This window comes from Cynocephalus volans, chromosome 7, assembly GCF_027409185.1.
Source record: "Cynocephalus volans isolate mCynVol1 chromosome 7, mCynVol1.pri, whole genome shotgun sequence".
NCBI classification, from domain to species: Eukaryota; Metazoa; Chordata; class Mammalia; order Dermoptera; family Cynocephalidae; genus Cynocephalus; species Cynocephalus volans.
The window spans coordinates 153,841,484-153,865,221 of NC_084466.1; the positions used below are offsets into that span (position 1 = coordinate 153,841,484).

Genomic DNA, 23,738 nt, shown 5'->3' on the forward strand with positions numbered 1-23,738 from the left:
TTCCTCCTTTCTTCCTCTGCACTTGATGTTTTTAGTTTTACAAACCACTGGGCAGAGGCAAGCATGCTTTTTCTCTTCCCAGGGCAAGAGTGGGGGCTGTCAGAGGTGGACAGTGCTCCCTGGAGGCCCAAGTGTTGAATTCATAGCCCTGGCGCCAATGAAGGGTGACATGCCCGGCCTTTAGAAATCCCTTTTCTCAGAATCCTTTCTCTGTAGTCTAGGAACCCCGCCAGTGTCTTTAGAACATGGTCCTCAAAGAGAGTAGACTTAAAGGAATTCTCTCTCCCGTCAACCCCCAGAAAAGGGCTGCTAGACATGGGAGTCGGGGGTGGAAGATGTGGGAAGGAAAGGAGTTTTAGCATTTGCCTGGAAGGTGGTGTCAATCAGCGAATCAAACAAGCAGGCAGCAGAGCTTGAGAGGACCGGACCGGAGAGGAGGCAGATGCCCTTCTGGCTGTAGCCCGGCATCTGTGTTTTCAGTAAATGCACCCATGTTTTCTTTCAGACTTTGAATTATTCAAGTTTTATTGTTGGTGGATTCCCACCCCCCCCACCCTACATTTTATTATGAAAAATTTCAGACATACAGCAAAACCCAAAGAATTTTCACTTGGAATATTTTTATACCCATCACCTAGATGTTGTCAGCGACATTTTATGATATTTTCTTCACCATATGTCAATCCATCCCCCCATCCATCTATGTATGTTGTTTTAGATGTATTTCAAAGTAAATTGCAGACCTTGGTATCCTTCCCCTAAATGCTTCAGCATATCATTAACTAGAGTTCAGTATTTGTTTCCAGTTTTTTCCTGTTGATGTAAAATTTACATACAGTGAAATGCAGAAACCTCAGGTGTACTTTTGCTGAGTTTTGGCAAATGCATGCACCTGTGTAACTCAACCCACCAGCAAGATCTAGAACATCACCATCACCCCAAAAGTTACCTCTCCCCTGCCCATCAGTCCCTGCTCCCTGCCCTCTTAGAGGTGACCATTATTTTGACTTTTTCCATTATAAATAAGACTATCCTAGAATTTCATATAAGTAGAATCATACAGTATGTAATTGTGTCAGGGGCCCCCAAAACCACCCCCAGTGTCAATGATTTGCTAGAAGGACTCACCAGACTCAGAAAAGCTGTTACACTCATAGTTATGGATTATTACACTAAAAGAATACAGATTAAGCTCAGTAAAGGAAGGAGACACATGGGACAAAGTCCAGGAGAAACCGGGTGTGAGCTTTCAGTTGTCCCCTCATAGTGGATTTGCACTGGGACATGCTTGATTCTCCTGGCAATGATGTGTGACAATGCATGGGAAGTGTTGGCAACTGGGGAAGACCACTGGAGCCTCAGTGTCCCAGGTTTTAATTAAGGGTCAGTCATGTAGACATGCAGCTCCCATGTGACTTACCTCAGCTACTCAGTCTCTAGCCCACCCCAGAGCTCAAACTAATATAGTGTAGCCCAAGGCCTTAAGCATACAAAACCCCTTTTATCAGGTAGGCTACCGCAGGGGCTCAGAAGTTTTCTCCTAATAAGCCAGTCCCAAGACTCTCTTTAGAATGTGCAGGGTTTGAACAACCTAGGCCTGCTGAATTAACCCTTTCTTTCACAATTGTCTTTGTGTAAGGCTCTTTCACTCAGCGTAGTGCTTTTGGTACTAATCCATATTGTTGCATGTATCAGCAGTATTTTTTTTTTATTGCAGAGTATTGTTCCATGGACTGAACATACCACAGTTTATCCATTCACATGCTGATGGATACCTGGGTTGTTTCTAGTTTTAGGATACTATGAGTAAATCTGTTATGAACATCCCTGTACAGTTCCTTGGGGTAAATACCTAGGAGTGGAATTACTGGGTTATAGGGTAGTGTAGGTTCAGTTTTATGAGAAGCTGTCAGACCTTTTTCCAGAGGGATTGTACTATTTTACACTCCCACCAGCTGTTGCAGTTGCTCCATGTCCTCACCAGCACTTGGTGTTGTCAGTCCTTTTAATTATCATCCTTCTGATGGGTATGAAGTGGTATCTCATTGTGGTTCCTTCAATTGTTTTAATCCAGAAAGGTAAACATCTAATACCAAGAGAAATGAGAGCATGTTTATTTTAGGAACTGAAGACATAAAGCCTGAAATGTGTTGATGGCTCTCACAGTTTGCAAACAGCAGTACCAACCCTCTATGGGTTGCAAGCAGCCTCATTTTGGCCTGCTGCTGGAGATGTGTTACAGGCAGATTTCCCCTCCTAGTTACAAAGCTATGGGTTTCCTGCCCACAGTATTGAACCACAGGAGCTCCTGGGACAAATGCTGGTGTTGGGATTGTGGGTCCATCTTTCTAACAAGCTCTCTAGCTTTGGGGAGCCAGGATGCCTTCATCTATAAAATGGGAACAGCATCCTTTCCTTGTCTACCTGCCATGGTATCTATGAGGATAGAAAAGAAATAGTGTATCTGAGAAAGAGGCAGGGCAGACATGGCAGGCATGACAGACAAGAGATGTCCCTGGTGGGGGTGGGAGGTGGGCCATGTTATCCCAGGGCTTGACCATCCTCTCTCTGTCTCCAGGACTCCGCTCAGAATTTGATCAGATCGATGTGTCCAATCCAAACTGTGTCGTACTTGCAGATGCAGGAGAAGGCCTTTCTTATCAGAACATGAATAAAGCCTTCCAGGTGCTCATGGAGCTGGAAAAGCCTGTGCTCGTATCACTGGGAAAAGGGTAAGTCGGCTCCAGGGAGAGTCATTTCTGGTTGCTTTGGAGGATGCTTTGTGGTTCTCTGACTTGCAGAATCCAGTAGAAAAGGGTTCAGGAAAGTGGCTGTGGAGTGAGCACAGGTTATTTTCTTCCCTCCCTCTCTTTTTCTTCTTGCTTTTTTTCTCTTCATTTCTTCCTTCTCCTTGAATGTTATTTTAGGAAATTGGAATAATCTGTCCTCAGGAGCTGATTGATCAAGGCTCCATGTGGACCTTAGGCTAGAAGAGGCGGCAGGGGGTGGGGAGGGACTACATTGTAGATGCAGAGCCCTTGGAGATCTTAGAGGTCATGTGCTGATTGTCCCAAGTTTGGAGCAAAGAAGGCAAAGGTGCTTTTGCACAGGATATAGCACAAGGTGTTGAAGAATGGTCCCAAGGGATACCTAAGTGGTGAGAAGTAGGCTTGAGGACTGGTGGGATGCTCTGGTTTGGGCACCAGTGTCTCTAGATGCAGAGCACTGTCTCTGTGAAATGGTGATTTTGTGATCCATGTTTTTGTCTGAGCCTTTGGCACACGTCTCACTGTCCCTTTCTATAAAGAAACAGTGTTGCTTATTTTTCTTAACACCTTTCTTACCACCAAGACAGCACACATTTCTCCAAGAAAATACAGATGAGCAAAAGAGGAAAACTAAAAGTATTTTTATTCGGACTGCACAAGGAATACAACCGTCAACATTTTGGTGTATGTCCTTCTGAATGGTTTCCTGTGCAAATGGATCATTATGTATGGATGTATACACAACACTGGTATCAAATCAAACTTGACCTTGCCTGTCCGCTGTTTTTTATTGTTCACCAAAGACTATCTTGTGAATGACTTTCCACACGGTAAGTGGATTTCTCTATGGCGTGATTATCCATCGCATGGATGTCCTGTTGGTGGACACTTAGGTTGTTTCTGATGTTCTACCACAGTAAGGCTGGCATGAGCATCTTTGTGCATTTCAGATGATGTCTTCAGAGACAATTACAGAGCAAGCATTTTTGTGGTTCTTGATTCATGTTTTCTAGTTGCTTTCCAGAAGGCTGCGCAGATTTATTCTGTCATCAACAGAAGCAACACTAGAACTTTAGAATGACAGGTTCTTAAAGTCCCAAGGACACTTTGGAGTCTCTACCCTGGCTTCTCAGGCAGTGCGGGACTTCTAGGGCCATCTCTGAGGAAGTGTTTTTCAGCTTAGGAGCTTCTGGTGATTGGGCACTGCCTCCCTCTGCCTGCTGAACAGGGCCAGCTATTTGAGTACATGGGGAGGGACTTTTTATCCGGCCACTGGCCATTGCTAAGCACTCTCTGTACTCCATTTTGTTTAATTCTGACCACAACCCTGGGAACTGTAGGCAGCGTCATTGCCATTCTGCAGATGGGCATACTGAGGCATAGGAATGTGAAATAAGCCATGGTCCCCCAGCTCATGAGTGCTGGCAGGACCAGAAGTGGCATCTGGCTTGGCTGACCCTAGAGCCCATGCTTGTCACCTCTAGGCTACATTCTAGAAGAGATATTTGTCTGGCCCGTTCAAGATCTTAAATTTTTTTTTAATCTGTTTTTAAAAATTGGAAGAGTTTACATAAAATACCCAGATATCTATTCTTTTGAAGAATCAGAAGATCTGATAGTCCTGGGCCCCACATTCCCTACGCACAGCGGCTTAGCTGGGGCCACTGCCCCTCATTAGTCCCAGTTCACCCCAGACTCCACCACTCCCTATTGCCATGTCTCCAAGCTTCAGTCACTTGCCATATATCGCATGCCATTTGTTGTTTTTCTCATAATAGGGAAATATTTCTTCATGCTATGTCTCTATCTAAATATTTCTCCATGCTATGTCTCTATCAAAAATAGGCAAATGAAAGATATTCCAAGAAAGAAAAGAGAGGATATATATTTTTAGGAACTAAAAATTTCTAGTATGCTTATCATATAAAATGTGGCCTGTATTAGTTGGGGTTCTCTGGGGAAAAACAGGAACCTATAGGATATGGATATATGTGAAGAGAAGTTGATCATGGAGGCTGGGTAAATCCAAGATCTGTAGGGTCTCTGGCAGGCTGGAGACCTAGGGAAGGTCATGGTCGAGTTTGAAGTGAGCCGGCTGGCGGAGCTCCTCCTTGCTTGCGGGAGGCCAGTCTTTGTTCTGTTAAGGCCTTTCACTGATGGGATGAGGTGCACCTGTCTCACCGAGGGCACTCTGCTTTACTCACAGTCCACTGATTTAAATGTTAATCTCATCCAAAAACACCTGCACAGAAACATCCTGAATAACGTTTGACCACATATCTGGGCACCATGACCCAGCCAAATAAATTAACCACTGTGGTCCCTTTTTACACTTCCAACCTTCTGCAATTTAGGTCACTGCTGTGAAGCGAAACACAGGCCTGGTCTGCTCAACTCAGGCTAGGCCTTTTCGGCATTGGTTGCCAACCCCTCATGAGAGAACGAGCATAATTAAGAAGCTCTATTATAACTCATTTACGTTAAAACTTTTTTCTTTAAAGTCTCATAATTAAAAGTTATTCCAGATTATGGGTAAGAGTCAAAATAGGTATGCTGAAAAAAGGTGGAATCAGTTGCTTTTAGGTTTGTGATACTGCAACGAAGTGAGTAGTCGGCAAGGGTTTGTTTAAAAATCAGAGATTAGTGGCTTTGTTAGCTGGTTAGCTGGCCGGGTTTCTGCCTCAGGTGTTCTGACTGTGGGCTGGGTGTTTAAAAGCCAGAGAAAGGAACCCACAGCTTTCGGGCCAGGCCACAGCTTCTCAGAACAGCCCGAGGACCCAGGAAGAGCTGTTGTCACCATGCTGTTGCGTTGCCACTGGGAGTCAGCACTGGTGGGGGCCTGTCCTCTACCAGCAGAGGGCACAGGCTAAGTGGTGCCCGCCAAGGAGGCGACAGCAGCGGGTGGAGGTGCTGAGGCAGAATGTCCTCCTCCTGGAAATGGAGTGATTTACATTTGGCATCTGTTTGAACCAGAGAGTGGGAATTGGCTTGGTAATTTCTTCTGTCATGCCGCCATCAGAAAATTAAGCTGTTTACGAGACAGACTATGGAAGGTTAATGGCTCTTCTGGGAAAGGTCAAGTGGTCCTTTTGAAGGGAGGCTGTGCTGAATAATCGGAAATGGCAGAAAAATAAAGCATAAAATCAGATCTGACTGCTCCTCCCCGGCTTTTCCCTTTCTTTCCAGCGTCCACAGTTTCCTCTTTGTGGCTGCAACACTCAGGTCCTAACCAGGGCTGCTGTTGGTTATGTTATGCCAATAACAAAGGAGAAATATCTCACATCTCTAGAGTATGTAAATAACCTGGGCCTTTATACTTAAAAAAAAATAGGTGCATGTATTTACCGAATCTCTAAAAAATGTTTTCAGCTGAAAGTCAGCCTCAAAATGCCTTTTTGTTTTCCTGAATGAATAAGGAATAAAGAAAAATTCTGGGCACTATAAAAACAAGCCCAGATTCAGATAAACAAAGAAATATTAAAATTTCTTTTTTGTTGTTGTTTTTTTAAAGATGACCGGTAAGGGGACTTAACCCTTGACTCAGTGTTTTCAGCACCATGCTCTCCCAAGTGAACTAACCGGCCACCCCATATAGGGATCCAAACCTGTGGCCTTGGTGTTGTCAGCACTGCACTCTCCCAAGTGAGCCACGGGCTGGCTGAAATATTAAAATTTCCAAGTTTGATTTCTGGAAGTTGGTGTTCTCTGTGGTCGATGAAGATCGGTGTAACAAAGGCAAAGTTCTGATTGGGCGTTTTCAGTTGCATGTTCAGTTTGTTTCCTCCCATCCAGTACTAAATTTAAACATAAGAAAGTCCAGGTTCTTTTACTTTAGAAGAAATACTCGAGGGAATATGAGCCAGCAGAGGTTGTGCAGCGTGGATCTCCTTGGGAGTTTTTTCCAAAGGAGAGAGAAGCATTTGCCCCGAGTCCACCCAGCCTCCTGTCTCTCCAGCCAGCCCCAGGCAGCTGGTGGGCAGGAGGGTGACTCTGAGATGCTCCCATTCCTCCTCCTTCCAGCTGGGTAACCTCTTCACCCTTCTGGTCTCAGCTGAAATACCTCCTCCTGTGGGATGCCTCTCCTGCCTCCCTGCTCCCAGAATGTCTGCGCTCTACTCAGGCAGAGGACCACAGAGCACGAGGTCCCCTTGCCATCCCTGTGTCCCACCCTTTTATATATTTGTCTGTGGACTTGTGTGCTTGCCCACTAGACTGGGAGTCCTTGGGGTGCAGGCCTGGGTCTGGGAGTGTCCTCGAGTCCTGCAAAGGGCCTGTGGGGCAGCGTGTTCATCAGTGTCTGGAGGACTGAGCTGGCCGTGGCTGGTTGCAGCACCCACATGTGCAGGCCCCAGGGCGCGGCGTCTTCCTCTCCCTCTCGGCCCAGCTTTGCTTTACATCCTCATTCGCCATTGCCTTGAAACTCACCTAGCTAAGGAGATCGTCATACCACAAACGTTTACTGTAGGAATGGGAAAAATAAAAGGAAACACTGTTTTGAGGTTATATGAATGCAAAATACATGTCTGAGTTCTGGATTTAAGACATGAAATTAGAGATCTCTAAGCCTGTGTTTTGGGGTCACTCTTTAAAAGGGAGGGCACTTGCAGATCCCCACCCCATGAGTAGTGTGGACCTTGCTGAACACGTGCAGTGTCCCACATGGTCTGCATCTTTGAGGTGGCCTTGGAGCACAGAGCCTGGCAGGCTGGGAGAGGCCTGGGGTTCACTCGGAGACTAATGAGCCTCATCATGACAGGAGATGCCCGTACCTTCAGCAGAGGGACTCCAGGCGCAAAAGCCACCTCACAGGGCTGAGTGCCAGGCCAGCCCAGAAGCTGCTGCGGGGCATGAGAATGCGGAAGGGGCAAGTGACTGAGTGAGTGTCAGGGCCTTAGGCAGGGGCAGGGCAGGCAGGGTCCTCAGCAGTGGCAAAGTCAGAAGGGACATCCCTGGGGCAGCTTCCAAGGAGCCCAGTCCTGACGTTTCAGGTGGCCACAGAACACGTTTCAACCCCACAAACTGGAAAGATCTGTGTTCATTTTCTCTCCCCCTACTCATCTCACTGGCTCTCTCTCAGCCTGGGTGAACAGTTGTTCATAGTGATATTTTCCAATCTTGTTTGAGAATTTCTGCATGCTAGGTATCGTGGTAAAAACAGTATGTGCGTTATTTTGTTCAAGCTTCACAACGGTCTGCGAGGTGGTACCATTTGTTGTTCGTTTTGCCCGTTTTACAGATAAGGCAACTGAGGCCCAGGAGACTTAAGCAACCCAGGGTTGCACCATTAGAAAGCAGAGAAAGGATGTGAATGTTGAAGTCAGCACACTTCCCTATTCTTGTCTCTGGTTCTCTGCACACGTGCTTGTTTAAGGTCCCCAAATTCAAAGGGTGGGAAAAGGAGAAGGGGAACTGAAATGATGAATGGATCACAGACATTTTAATAATTGTAAAAATCAGATCCCCCTTTTTTATTCTTGGATTTCAACAATTCCTGTCTTCAGAGCCGCATAGGCTGAGCTACCTTCTCCGCTCTTTGTAGTCAAGTGGCTTTGCTCAGAGAGAACTGGCCCAGTCCACCGAGTGTCTGAGATGGTGTGTGCCTTGAGGCTTGGGTCTGACATGGGCGTGGGGCCAGCGCTCAGCCAGCGCAGCGCTCAGAAGAGCAGTGAGATCGTCTGGAGAAAGAAATGCTCCTGCAAGCCGAGCCCATCTTGACCTCCAGGAGACAGGGAAGAAATTGTTGTCTTCTCATAAAAGCATCTGGCGCCCGAGAAACCTGGCACCTTGCTTGACCTCCAGCTAATAGGGGATGTGGCAGGTCGCTGTGGAACTAATGGAGTGTTCTTCTTCAGGCAGCAATTAGGGGTTAATTATTAGCAATTAGGGGTTCGCCACATGCTCTGTGGACCTGCTGTCCCTTCCCAGAACACAGGTCACTTGTCTTTCTCTGTGTTAGCAACTGGATCCATCTGCTCCTAGGGTCCCCTGTTAATCATTGCAGCAGGGTCCCCACGAGGCTGGCAGCAGGGGGCCATTCTGACTGACTGAACCGTGGTGTCCCCAGAGCCACTGACCCTCTGTGCTCTTCACTGGGCGTGGCCACCCCACTGGGCCCTGTTGTGCCGGCCTCCATTGGTCATTCTCAGTAGGGCGTCTCACTGACCCTACCCGTGGCCCCACTCTCATGAGCCAGTGGAACCAGGCCAGGGCAGTTCCCGGGTCCCTGGACTCTGCTCAGTGTGCTCCCTCCTGCTCTTTTCTAGGCGCTATTACAAGGAGACCTCTGGCCTGATGCTGGACGTTGGTGCCTACATGAAGGCGCTCGAGGTACCTGCCTGGCTCTTCAGCTGTCTGGGATGTTTCAGGTCTTCCTGGAGATGGGGTGTGCTTGATGTGTGAATGGCCTTGCATGTTTCAAAGTCGACTCTCCTGTTAGGGGCTTCGAGCCATGCAGTCCCTCTCTGCATCACTCTGTTCTCCTCTCCCTCCCCTGCTCTGGTGGGCACACCCCTCCCTGCCAGCATGCCCAGCATGCTGTCTGTGCTCGTGGCTTCCCTATCTGCACTGACCACCTAGCCTCAGTCCTGACCCTGGTCATCTGCAGCACCTCCAGCTCGATGTGTCCTCACTGGACTCCTTCCTGACTCCCTGTCCAGTTTCTAAGGCCATCTGTGGCCAGGCTCCAGCTGGGGCTCCCCACAGTCCATCTTCCCCATGTCCAATCAGCTGCCCCAGCCCAGGGCTCCTACCCCAGGTCAGCTTCACATCACATCTGTCCTCAGGGCTGCAGTGGCTCCTGCCTCCTGCATTCAGGTGGGAGGGTGGGCAGACAGAGCCCTGGACCCCTCCCGGGAGGACCTGTGACAGAGCTGGGGGTGGACAAGGGAGAAGGGAGAGGAGAAGGGACAAGAGAATGGAATTGCAGCTGAGCAAGCAAACAAGAGCACTGGTGCCCTGGTCCTCAGGAGGCCTCGTGGCTTTGCCAGCTGTTGGATGCCTCCTGCTGTGGGCGAGCCTTTGAGTAGATGGCAGGGCGCCTGGTGGTGGGTGCCCCGAACATCCCAGGCACCTGCTGTGGAGTCGTGATGCCCTTGCCTATGAGATATGTTCTTCAGGCCCACAGCATCCTGCCTCTTCAAGGCCTTTGACCCTTGGGGCACATTTCGGACAGTCTTTCCTCAATTGGACATACATCTGCTCCTTGATCCCAAACCCATGCCATGTCCTTCTCTCTTTTCCCAGTATGCCTGTGGCATCAAAGCTGAAGTGGTGGGGAAACCTTCTCCTGAGTTTTTCAAGTCTGCCCTGCAAGCAATGGGGCTGGAAGCCCACCAGGTAAGATGGCACCTCTCGATGTGAGCGTGGGAGGTGGCCCTGTCCAGGGAGGCTCTGGCGCTCATCTGGGGCAGCCTCGGGGCTGGGAGTAGGGTTGAGGCTCAGACAGCCTGTGGGGGTTGCCAGGTGGCTAAGTGTGGACCCCCCCCATGAGAGCTTATTTGTCTGGAAAGGGGGAAAAGACAACAAATGAGGTCCACTGAATGTTTTCAACTTGTTAAATTAGCTTCAGTGTGAGACAGAGAAACAGAAATGCCTGTGGCTTTTTCTAAGTGACCTTTTGCTTCTTCTCCAGAAAGATAAGAATTGGTAAGTCCTATCAGTGTATTAACAGTATTGTCATTGGAATGACAACGTAACAGCAAGATTACAACATTATGTAAGAAATAATAAAATCACTCATCTTGCCACCTTTACATAATGGCTATTTTGGGGATGGACTACCTTCCAAACCTCCAAATCTCAGTTGGAGGTTATGATTTTATTGTCCACAGCCACATACACCCCACCTCGATACCCAGTCAGTGTGGCTTTGGTCCCTGTAGCCGATTCTGAGAGCATTGTTAAGAAACAGTGGGCAAGAGTCTGCAGTGCCCCAAGACTGTCCTGCTGTCTGCTTCAGTGTGGGCACCAGAGGTATCGGGGGATCCCACAGGCATCAGCATCCTGTGGCAAGCCTGGTGCCCTCAGGATCATGGTGGCACTGGCTTATTGTTGGACCCACACTTCCCCATGTGCATTCTGATCTAGAGCACTGGTTCCTCACGATGCTTTGAGAAAGACAGCCCACAACACACAGTCTAGCATCTACACCTACCCCGAGATTCCTAGAGAAGGCAGAAGATGCAGGCTCTCCGGAGTCCCCAGGAAATACCTAGAAGATGCCACACTGGGCTGTGAGAGAAGGAAAGGCTTGTGTCTAGAATGAATCACATCCTGCCAGCACGCCCAACATGCTGTCTGTGCTCATGGCTTCCCTATCCGCCCTGACCACTCAGCCTCGTTCCTGACCCTGGTCATCTGCAGCACCTCCAGCTCGGGGTGTCCTCACTGGACTCCTTCCTGACTCCCCGTCCAGTTTCTAAGTAACCTGGGTTTTTACTGCTTTGCTTCATAGGGCAGAATTTCTTTTTTATTCCAAACGTACACAGAACTAGAATGATGCCATGACCTCCCGCCAATATATTCATCACTCAGATTCAATAATTAAAAGATTTTGCCACATTCCCTTCCACTATCCCTTTTCTGTCTTTTAAAAAATCTACTTTCTTTTGCTGTCATGTTTTAAAGCAAGTCTCAGACTTTTTGTTATTGTATCCTTTCATATTGTGGTATGCCTTTCAAAAAATATGGCTAATTTTGGATAAAACTGCAATGCATTAAAACCCCAAATAATTGCCAGAAAGCTCATAAAAAGATGCTCAGTGTCCTCATTCATTAGAGCCGTGCAAATCAGAACCACAGTGGGATCCACTTTACACCCACTGTGATGGCCATAATAATAATAATAAATGGAAAATAACAAGTGTCGGCGAGGATGTGGAGAAATCAGAGCCCTCATATATTGCTGGGAGGAATGTAAAATGGTGTGCCATTGTGGAAAACCATTTGGTGGTTCCTCAGAGTTAAAGATAGAATTTGCCATATGACCCAGCAATTCCACTCCTAGGTATACACCCAGAACAATTGAAACAGGTGATCAGACTAAAACTTGTATGCAAATGTTCATAGCAGCTGCATTCACGATAGCCAGAAGGTGGAATCAATTCCAATGCCTGCCCATCCATTGATAAATGGGTAAACAAAATGTGGTACATCGATATAATGGAGTACTATTTAGCCATAAAAAGGAATGAAGCACTGATACGTGCTACAACGTGGATGAGCTTTGAACATATGCTAAGTGAAGGAAGCCAGGAACAAAAGGACACATATAGTATAATTTCATTTACAGGAAATGTCTAGAATGGCCATATCCATAGAGACAAAGCAGATTCGTGGTTGCCAAAGGCTGGAGACATGGGGGAACAGGGTCATGGGTACAAGGTCTCCTTTGGGGTGATAAAAATATTCTGGATCTAGATAGTGGTGATGGTTACACAATGTTGTGAATGTACTTAATGCCAGTGAATTGAACACTTCAAAATGGTTACAGTGATACATTTTATGTGATGTGTATTTTATCACAATAAATTTTTAAAAACTGCCTTAAAAATCAACAGTAATTCCTTAGTATTATCTAATATCGATCCATTTTAAATTTCCCTGGCTGTCTCAGAAACGTTCTTTCTGGGTTGATTTGTGGAGTATTCGGTCCACACAGGTGCATGCTTTGCAGATGGTTGTTATGTTTCCTCAGCCTCTCTTTAACCATTCATCGTGGAGCCTTTCAACTACCTATGCAGTTAGAGAGAGCAGGACAAGGAACTCCAGGTTCCCATCACTGAGCTTCAATAATTATCCACTACGAACCACTCTAAAAAATTGTTTTCAACTTTCATTCTGAAGTAATTTCACACTTACAAAAAGTTGGAAAAATAGTACAAAGAATCCCCACGTGCCCTTCACCCGGCTCCCCCAAATGTTGACACTTACTTCGTAATCACAGAACAATGACAAAATCAGGAAATTCACTTTGCTGCAAGAGTGTTAAGCAATCAAGAGACCTTATTCAGACGTCTTCTGTCATCCCACTAACAGCTTTTTAGGGGACACACTGCATTTAGCATGTCCCCTAGTGTCCGTTCCCCTGGGACATTCCCTCAGTCTTTCTTGGTCTTTCATGACTGTAGCATCTCTGAAGAGTACTGGCCAGTTATTTTGCAGAATGTCGCTCAGTTGGTCTTGCTGATGTTTCCTCATGCTTTAATTTACTCTGTGCACTTCTGGCAGGAAACTCACAGAAACGATTCTGAGCCCTCTTGGGGCATTCTGTTAGGAGCACCTGATAGATGTCATTTTGTCCCCTTATTGGTGACATTAACTCAGATCGCCCATTGGGGAGGTGTCTGCCAGGGTTCTCCACTGTAAAGTTACTCTTTGTTCCTTATAATAAGCATCTTGTGGGCATGACTTGACTCTTTGTAAATACCCTCTTTCTGATTATTCCCTCCTCTTCTAATTTTAGCATCCATTGAGAATTACTGCCTGAAACAATTATTGCTGGGGTGTTTGCCACATGCTTTTCTGTTTCCATCATTCTTTCTATATTTATTAATTGGAATTTACCATAAGGAAGATCTTTCCCTTTTCTCCCACTTATTTGTTTGTTTATACCAACATGGACAAAGGATATTTGTTTTATTCCATGAATTACAACCATTCCTATCATTATTTATTGCGTTGCTCAGATTGTCCCATATTTGGCTATTGGGACCTCCTCCAAGTTTAATAGCCACTTGTTTAATCTATACCCTCTCCCCTCCCCTAGATTATTTTGAATCAAAACCTAGAAATCATATCACTTCACCTATAAATATTTCTATGTCTCTCTAAAAAAAGATAGAGATTATTTTTTGAAGCATAGATAGTACCATTATCACATCTAAATAAAATTAACAGTAAATTCCTTCATGTAATCAAATATCCAATCATTGCTCACATCTCCATTGCTTGTTTTATAAATGTTGTGTGTTGTTTACAATTTGTTCGAGTCAAGATCCAAATGAAGTCCGTGCACTGTGATTGCTCAGTATGATTCCTGAGTGTCTTTTATCTGCCAGTCCCCTCCCACTCCCTCCCTTTTGTTTTACTTGCATCTTTTTGAAGAGACTGGGCTGTTTGTCCTGTAGAGTTTCCCAGGGTCTGGATTTTGCTTCTGGCCCTCAGTGGTGCCCTTTAACATGCTCCTCTGTTCTCTCTACTTCCTGTGTTTTTGGTGGTTGGATTTAAAAGCTTGATCAGAGTCAGAGTCTGGTTTTCTAAAAGGACTACTTTTCAGGTGATGTTGTATTTCTCCACCAGGAAGCACAGAATGTCCAGTTGTTTCCTTTTGTGGTGATAGCAGCTATTAACAATCAAGGCCTAAGTCCATTAATTCATTAAGGGTTGCAAAATGGTGATATTTAAATTCTATCATTCCTTCTTCATTTATTACTTTTACACAGGAAAACTTCTCATCAACTATTTGTTACCCTGAGGTTTGTATTGGGAACACCAGATGAATACGTTTCTTTTCCTTTATTTATTAGTTTTCAAAGTAATGAGTTGATTCTCTAGCATCCTCCCAAGGTGACAAGTGAAATTTAAGAATATACATATTATTATAAACCGATGGATTTAAACGTATTTGATTGCTTCAATCCATTGCAGTTATTATCCTAGTGATATTCAAATCATTTAATCTTTGATCAATGAAAGCCTCCTTGAGTGGGCACCTGAGTCCTTTTGACCTGACCGCAGTGGCCTCCGAGAGATTCTTTACTCCCTGTTATGGCAGAATGTTCCAGACGTGACTTGTGCATTTCCTGCCCTGGGCCTGGAATCCACCATCCATCCAAGGAGTCATGCTTGCTTTGAGTGGAACATCGTATTTAAAAACCATGATTGGGACATTAATGGTTCTCACTGCGACGGGTTTGGTCATCATTTCTAAGACTTTTTAGTCAACAAGGCTTGGAAGAATACATATCTTTCAATGTGAGACATATCCTGGGTTCATATTGAAAGTTCTGATCGAGATCAGGCTGCGGGTTTTTCTTAATCTCATCAATCTCATAACTGTGCTTCCTTCTTCCATGCCAAAAATCCTGATTCTCAAAAATGTCAACATAATCATCAATCATTTGCTTTAGCCCATAATACACACAAGAGTCTTGAATCTCAGAAACGTTATGCTGTGTGAAAGAAGCCAGGCACCTCCAATTCCGTCCCTACACCCAGGACCACACAGTGTTGCAGTTACGCTGGGAGTGTGCCGTGTGTGACACTCAGCAGTGTGATTACCAGTTATTGACCGTGACAAAACTGATTACTGGTACAGGTTAAGATTCCTTTTTTTTCTTTTTTTTTTTTTTATAGTTCTTTTTTCCTTTGCAGCATACCCCTCTGGAGATTTATGTATAAAATACTGTATTTTAAAGCTGCTAGGAATAATTCCTTTCTGGGCAGTATTCCCCCAAACAGATCCTCTTTGAATTCACTTTACTTTTAATTTTTACAGTGTTGGTTTTTCAACATTTAAATTTGCTTTATAGTTATGTAACATCTGTGGTTCCAAAACCAAATCCACAAAATAGAAAACTTCTGTCCTTTTCCTTCTGTTCTGTTTCTACCCATCTCCCATAGGTAGCCATTTCTATAAATATCATAGTGATAGAGTCTGAATATGTTGTCCCTCTAAAACTCATGTGGAAATCTGATCCCCAGTGTGGCAGTGTCGGGAGCTGTTTGAGTCATGGGGGCGGATCCCTTATGAATGGATTAATGCTCTCCCTGGGGGAGGAGGTATTAGTTCCCACAAGAGCTGCTTGTTTAAAAAGACCCTGGCACCTCCCCACTCTCTTGTTTCCTCTCGCCATGTGACCTGCTTGTACTGCCAGCTGCCTGCCACTTTCCACCATGAGTAGAAGCAGCCTGAGGCCTGTGCCAGCTGTAGCTGTCTCAGAATCATATGCCAAATAAACCTCTGTTCTTTATAAATTATCCAGTCTCAGGTATTTCTGTTATAGCAACACAAAATGGACTAAGTACATATGGCTTGTCTTCCCATTTTTAAATATAAGCAACTATGTGCATATTTATATCCCAATCATAGTATTAACTTGAGAGAATAAATTCTTAAGATAATTTGTTACAGAGTGGGAGAAAGGCTAATGCTGTAATCTGAGTTTTAAAACCATTATTTAAAATTATGTAAGCAGTATGATCACAACCATCTAAGCAACTCCTTCCCCCCAAAACAACAAAACTGCCACTGCCTAGAAAATAAGACCAGATTGAACTGAATATCCAGACATATTGTTGGTTATATTTGGATAGTTTGTGTTGCTTTGTGTTGCTTCGACCCCCACAGATTTGTCACCCCACTTCCCCTGGGTGACGGAGACGCAAAGGATTACTCAAAGCCCATCTCTTCTGAGCAGTGAGAGACCCCGAAGTGATTAACTTCCCAGGCACCCTCCAGTGAGAGGCAGCCCTTCCTTGGGAAATTAACGCTGAATTGGGGTTCTCGTCCAGCATTTATTTTCCAGAACAGGAAGTTACAGGAAGAGAACATAGGTGGGGTTATAGTTTAACAGTATAGGCTGGTAACTTTCAGTGAAACAGGCCAGATGACATTCCAGTAAGGCAATTAAGTGGTCTTATCAACACAAGCTTGATTTTAGCAAACATTCCTTCCTATAGCAGTTTCTCCGTATCTTTACATAACAGTCAGTAACTAGTCTGTCCTTGAGCCAGCAACCTGCTGTGCCACAATCCTTATCTTGCAACAGAGACTTATAGCCTGAGGAGAATTTCCAGTCCTCCTCAAGGTCAATATTTGAAACTGCAAGGCTTTGGAAAACCAGGCCCTGTGAAGTACACATGCTTTTTAGTATATTCCACAAGTTTGACCTTGGGTAATTTTCTGCAGTCCCCTTTTTCTTCTTTTTGGCATTTTTTACTTATCTTCACAGTCAGCATCTTTCACATATTGAATGAGAAACTGCCCCCCCACTCCCAAGAGAAGCACCGAGGCTCTTATGAGGGTCCTGCTGATCCAAGTTTCTCTTTTTCAGATGCGGGGAGGGGGATAGGTCTATGGAGTCCTGGTGGGTCACTGCACCTGCCTGAGGTTTCAGTCACTGCAGCTGGCTGGTTCCTTTTTAGCATCTGTGGCCTGGGGTAGCTAAGGAATTGCTTTCTCTGGTGACTCGGGGCACATGTGGCCAAGCTATATCCTATTTACCTGCTACATTATCAGTCTTTCTTGCACCCTCAAATGACATCTCTGTCCATCCCCTTGACAGACAGTTGGGGGCAATTGCGTGTTCTCAACACCCCCACCCCACCATTTTTCTGACATGTGCATTAATGATATTTGAGTCTCAGGATGTGTAGACCTTTTAAAGCAGTATTTCAAAATAAGGCCATTTCAGAGGAGCTATGTCTTATGCACAGGGTAATAATTCTCTGTTCCTGCTTCTTCACTTTTAATGAAAAATGCCTGTGAGGAGCTATCTCGCTGCTAAAGTGCCAGGCTGTGGTGAACCTTAAATTTTTCAAGCTGCTTTAATCAATAAAGTTATCACCAGTCATTTCCCTTGGTAACTGCCTCTTCCCGATACCCTGCCTTCCTTCTTGCTGCTGAGGAGTTTTCAGCCCGCGCTCACAATGGATATAACTCCCCAAATCCAATTTTCATTTTAACCTTTCCTCAATAGCCTAGAAATAACAGATGACTGATACTACTCTAGTAGATTAGAAATTCAAACCTCTTAGAGGTAAGCGGGCCCTTTCTAGGGTTCGGTAGTAGGGTAAAGAATAACGTATTTTAAAGGTCACTTCTAGAAATACCTAATTCTCATGGTTTAAGCTTCTGAATCAGTGATGGTTTTATAGCTTCATGCTAAAGCCCAAATGATGTGAAGGTTTTGGAAGTTTTCCATAATCATCAGAAGTTCTATAGTTGTAAATTTTGCGGGTTTAATGGAAATTGGGACTGTTCAAACCAGATGCTTAGCTATTGTGGGACTCAGTATGCAGCAGCCAGGAAGCCGGGGGCTGTAGGGCCCATTTCACAAGGGAGGAGCTCAAGGCTTGGAGAGGAAGGACCTCGTATGCACGGGTGCCAGGCACATCCGGGCACTGTCATCTGCCTGTCTAGTTTATGAAATCCTTATTCCAATTCTCCGCCATAGGTACTCACGTTCCCCTCTTGAGGTTATGACCGGATTTCTCAACCTCGGCACTGTTGACATTTTGGGGCCCGATCACTCTGTGGTAGGGGATGTCCTGTGCATTGTAGGAGCTGAGCAGCGTCCCTCGCCCCCACCCACTAGATGCAGTCGCACTACCTCCTTCCCACGTTGTGAAACCAAAAATGTCCCCTGACATTGCCGAATGTCCCTTGGGGGGAAATACAGCATTAAGGGAATAGTCACAGAAAAGGCTAGTATTGAACCCTATACCACTCTGCTGATGGGGAGTGAAGCCAGACCTACACCGTCATCTTCCCGTCCCCTCCAGGTCTCTCTGCTATGCCCCAGTGCCCCATGAGGGGCCAGAGCTATACCAGTATTTCTTAGGTTCCACAAACGCAGTTTTATAAAAAATTGTATATATTTGTGCGGTACAGTGTGCTGTTTCAATACATGTATATATTGTACAATGATTCACTTAGGGTAGATAGCTTATCCATCACCTAAATATTTATCTTTTCTTTGTGGTGATTACAGTCAAGATCCTCTTTCTAGCTATTTAGAAATATACAAAAATACAATATAATATAATATTATTAGCTCTAGTTAGCCTGGAACACCAGAATTTACTATTCCTGTCCACCTGTCACTTTATACTCGTTAATCCACCTCTTCCCCTCCCCCGGCCCCCTTCCTTTCCTGGCCTCTGGCAACTCATAAATGAAGCTCTAACAGGCATGTTTAGCAATATAATATCATTTTCTATTTTGAAAAATATTAAACTGTATATTGTTGGCAGCATACAGTAGAAAATAAAGTTGGGCAAGATCTTGGTGATGAGGGTAAGTAGAAGAGACGGTGGTTTTCACCAGCTGGTTCATGCTGTCAGGATGGCGTGTCAAAAATGGGGGTGGGGTCTGTAGGTTTATCCAACGAGGGCTGGGCTTAAAAAATGGACTGTGCCCTACCATTTTGCTTCCTGATTCTCAGGGCATCTGTCCTGACTATGAGGCTTTGGGGACAGTCTGTATCCCTGGTGGGGAGACCTGTGGGTGGGAGTGGATGTTCAAGTGAAAGCCACTCAGGGCCACTTGTTGTCCCTGTGGCCTCCCTCCCTCCACCGTAGGTATTTCCACTGAAAGCCCCTCCCCCCACTCTGCTGAGCCCTGCCCCCCAGCTGTGCACAGTGTCTTTGAGAATCAGTTTGGGGATGACCCTGCTCAGCTCCTGACCGGGAACAGGCTGACCGGCTGGGACAGTGTGAGAACCAGGGCCAGGGACAGACACTGCACTCCAGCGGCCCTGGTTTGGACTGGAAGCTCCAGCCTGATGCCTGGCATCCTGCACCGCAGAGGTGGGTCTGAAACCAAAGAGAGTTTGAGGATCTTCCAGCTCTGAAGCTGTCTTTGAGACATGTTTCCGTCATGCAAAAAAACTCGTGGCTTCTTTGTTCTTAAGACATTTTCTCCCCTGGAGCCCTTTTTAGTGGATTGTATTTTTTTCTCAAAACATGCATTAAATTTTTTTTATGTCTGATTTTGAAGTGACTTATGTTCATTAAAAGAGTTAGGAAAAATTCAGAAAAGTATATTTAAAAAAATAAGCCTGTTCATCATTCCACCAGCCTAGAATAACACAAATCATGTTTAATCTTTCTGATTTTTTTTTTGTGTCTGTATATACATTTTTAACACAAAATAGGGATAATCCTTTATCTGCTACCTGAAACCTGATTTTTTTTTTTTTCTCCTCAATACTCTATTGGGAATAGTTTGTTTGGGCTTATTTAAGCACTTTCCAGGGTAATTTTTGTGGCTGCGTAGGGTTCCGTCACATGGGCTGCCGTGGTGTTCTTTGCCATTCCCTGCTGCGGGACGTTAGGTTCCTCTGCATTTCTCTCTTGCACGTTACCCGATGAACACCCTTGTAGGAACATGCGTTTGTACGTTTCTAGCAATCTGCTGGACACCCTCTGGAGTGGTTGTCGGGCTGCGATGCGCACACTTGCTTCTGTTTCAGACAGGCTGTCCGTGTGCCTTCCTCGCCAGCTGTGTGCGCCAGTGCTCGTCGCCCCACACCTTAGCAGCACCTTTGTTTGCTGCTTTTTCAAGCACGGTGTTCTCTAAGTCTTGCTGCATTGGTTTTGTTCCTCACCAATGTGTCAGACATGGTGGACATCGCTTAGTGATACACCATCTCCTGGTTTCTGGGGGAGCCTAGGCTCATCTGGAGCGAGGTGGCATCTCAAGGCCCCTCCCCATGGGGTGCGTGCTCCTGGGGGCTGCAGGGCAGAGACTAAACCTGCTGCCCTTGACCACCCAGCCCTGCTCTTCACTGCCTGTGATGGGGAGAAATACCCCTCCTGGTAGGGTGCTGGATAACTAGAAAACTTGGAAAACATGGGCTTTCTTGGGCAGCTCTTTGGCACTGGAAGCTTAGGCTCTGAAACATCACCACCTGTTAGCCGAGGCTCTTCTCCCAGTGCCTAGGATGGCGAAGGGCAGACCAGGCCGGGCAGACAGGTGTGCAAGGGGGATGAATGAATCTGCTTTTTGAACCCAAACCAGAAGAGCCGCCTCAGTGACTGTGGCACCCCCCCTCTCTGGATCTCTGGGTTCTGAGGAGTCCGACCATTCAGTTTTGCATCTCTGTCTTTCCCTCACTATATTGCAGTCAGAAAAGAAGTGAAACCCAGGCCTGACAGGTAGAGTTTTTTATTTCCCCCGACAGCACACCTCTTGACCTCTATCTTCTTGCCAATGATTTTTTAAATCCTAAATGATTTGGCAATAATTGCTCCTCCTTGCGTGATTATTGCCCTTCACTGATAGTAAATCTGTGAATTCCCCAGGGTCCTGAGCGCATGTTGGTATGCGGAGGCCACAAGCTGGCCCAGACAGGCATCACTGCTCCAGCCCGGTGCCTCGCGGCTGCGCCTGGGCCCAGCACCGTGCTGTCACGCACGGCCACAGCTGCTGCTCGGTGGAGGAGAGCTCGTCCTCCGAGGGACCAGCTTTCTCTGGTTCCATCTCCATGGGCCACAGCAGCAAATGTCCCAGCCCAGGAAGTCCTGAGAGTCTCTATTCTGAGAGGGAAGAATTTCTGCTGTCTAGTGTGTGTATGTGCACGGGGACAAAATTTTATTTTCCCCAGATGCACGATATTATAGGGACACGTAATATTTGGAACACCCGTTCCATCCCAAGGAACCTCCTAGCAAGAGGGCCCCTGGCATCCAGCAGGAGTGGACATTGGCCTAAGTTGGAAGGTTGTGAAGGTTCAGTGGTGGGTACAGGGTCACTCCTTAAGAAGGGCAAAGTAGAATGTCCTCTGGGGTTTCTGGCTGGCACAGCCACCTGGGCCATGTGCCACATGGGTTGCCCAGGCAACCCTTGCATTGCGTGACCTTTAGCATCCCCCTAGTGTGTGTGCAGCCAACTCTGATGCTGGTCCCACTTCAGGAAACACATGGTGTCATGGGCTGTTTCTTCCTTCATGATCTGACGATTTCCAGACAGCTGTGTGGTAGTTTGATAAACACAGACAATTCAGCTCATTTGGATTTGGTGGTGTTTTCCCCAACAGCAGTCCTAGGAAAAAAATTCCAATTTTTACCATATCTGGGTACTTGCCAATGGCACTGTTATTTACTCAATGTTTCTTTAAATAGACTAATTTCTTTCTTTCTCTTTTTTTTTTGCTGGCGGCTGGTCAGTAAGGGGATCTGAACCCTTGACCCTGGTGTTAGAACACCACACTCTAACCAACTGAGTTAACTGGCCAGCCCTGGATTCATTTTTTTTAACTTAAATAAATGTATTTTTAAAGGAACTTCTGATCACTACTGTAAATAGAAAAGCCAAATCTCTCACTTACCGTAACAGATTAATCTAAAAATAAATATAACATGATTACATTTTAAAAATTTATGTCTTTGTTCTACCTAGAATCAAATAGGATGTCACTAGTATGCGTAACACACTTTGGGAAACATGGAAGTAGATGAAGGAAAGATCAGAGAAAATTAGTGAAAAGTATGAACTGTAGAATATTCATTAGGAAGAAACGCAGTTCCATTTCAAGTGACCTGTGGCTTGCAGTGGGCTTTTGGCTTCTCGCAGTTGGCAGAATCATCAGCACTGGTGGTCATTGGTCATCTCCTGGTGCTACATCCGCAGTGGCTCCTCTGACATAGGCCCCTCAGGCCCCTGCTTGAGTATGATTACAGTGGTGAGCCCGTGCTGATTGTTGGAACTGGCCTCCCCGGCTGCTGGGGCAGCACCAGCTGTCTTTGTCCTTTTCCAAAGCTCCTCATGATCCCCCTGGTTATTTGAAGGCCTGTTCGGGAGATGCCCAGGGACAGTTGCTTAGGCTGACCTGCCTGTGCTTATTGGAATTCATTGTTCGCCCTGCCCTGAGGGATGGTGGGCAGATGACAAGTTAGCACACATGGGGTGCCCTCTGCTGGGAGTGCTCCCCTCCACCTCCAACCTGGTTGACCCCCTCTTGCCCTTCAGCTCAAAGCTCAAAACCTTGCCTCCTCCAGGAAGCCTTCCCTGACCACCACCAAGCCCACTAGGTCAGGCCACACAGCCTCCTGTGCTTTATCTCAGGTCTTGACTATGTGTCTATGAAATTAGCTGATTAATGTCGGTCTTTAGTACTTGACTGTGAGCTCCACAAGGGCAGGGGCTGCATCTGCCTGACTCACACTGCCTCGCCTAGCACCTGGCCCACTAAGGGCTCAGTACAAAGGTGCTGAGTAACTGGAAAGAAAGGAGTGCCCGTTGTAAAGTGTGTGGACTGTCCTCCAGCATGGTTAGATTAGTTTTTTCCAGAAAACATTTCCTAATATTTATTTTTCCTTTTTAACATGTTTAGATAACTTATTATGGCCAGGCACTGTGCTAGATGCTTAACTTATAGGATCGCCTTTAAACACCACACCAGTTATGCCTCTTTTACAGCTTGAAGCAGAAGCTTGCCCGAGGTCGCACTGCTAGCAAACCGCAGAGCTGGGATCCCAGCCTGCCTGCTGTGTCTTCGTCTGAGACTTGAGCTCAGTCTGTCCTTTCTGCTGGTCACATGGGGCCTGCTTCCCTTCCCGTGGTCCCCCTTCCCCCTGCATGGAGAGCAAATTCCACCTAGACCCCTGTCCTCACAGGCAGCGTTCAAATCGATGGGCCCACAATCAGTAGGACTCCCCTGGCTTGTGAATACTTTGTGGTCATTGTTTTTTCTTGATTTTGGTTTGTGTATTTATTCACTGGTTAGCCTTACCTAGCATTTGGGAGAAAACTTTTGGAGCAGCTGTCAGTTTCACAGCATCTGTCCCCATCAACATCACGATGCCTACCCTGTCTCAGGAGGCTGGTTTCTCAGGCCCATCTGGCCCTTGACCAAGGAGATTCCTGATTGGTCCTAACGGCAGATCTGTAACATGTTACATGTCTAAGGTGCCAGCAGACCTTCCACTAGCAGAATCTTCCCCTGAAAATATTTTGAAACTTTTAATCAGATTCTTGTGATAGGGGGGTGAGAGAGGCGCTATTGTGTCCTTAAAAATGCATGTATTTATATAAAAAACTATGAATTGATTTAAGGAATAATATTAATAATACATGTTTATATGGCAAAAGGAGACCCACAAATGACTGGTTTCTGCAGCACTGACATGGACTATGGTACCCCTGCCTTCACTGGTGATCTTAAGAAGTCTAGTTGGTTGTGCCTCATGAGTGTCCCAGACACAGAGATCCATGCCTTAATTCAGAACACCGATCTGCTCAGTAAG

At 45.9% G+C, this 23,738-nt stretch overlaps 1 protein-coding gene across 1 annotated transcript in view; it reads left to right on the forward strand.

Moving 5' to 3' along the window:
- Positions 1-23,738, forward strand: part of LHPP (phospholysine phosphohistidine inorganic pyrophosphate phosphatase) — a 134,572-nt gene that overhangs the window by 19,073 nt on the left and 91,761 nt on the right. The window contains exons 3-5 of the mRNA XM_063101777.1: positions 2,579-2,732; positions 9,032-9,095; positions 10,011-10,103. Of these exons, the coding sequence (XP_062957847.1) occupies positions 2,579-2,732; positions 9,032-9,095; positions 10,011-10,103 (311 nt within the window). The remainder of the gene's footprint in view (positions 1-2,578; positions 2,733-9,031; positions 9,096-10,010; positions 10,104-23,738) is intronic.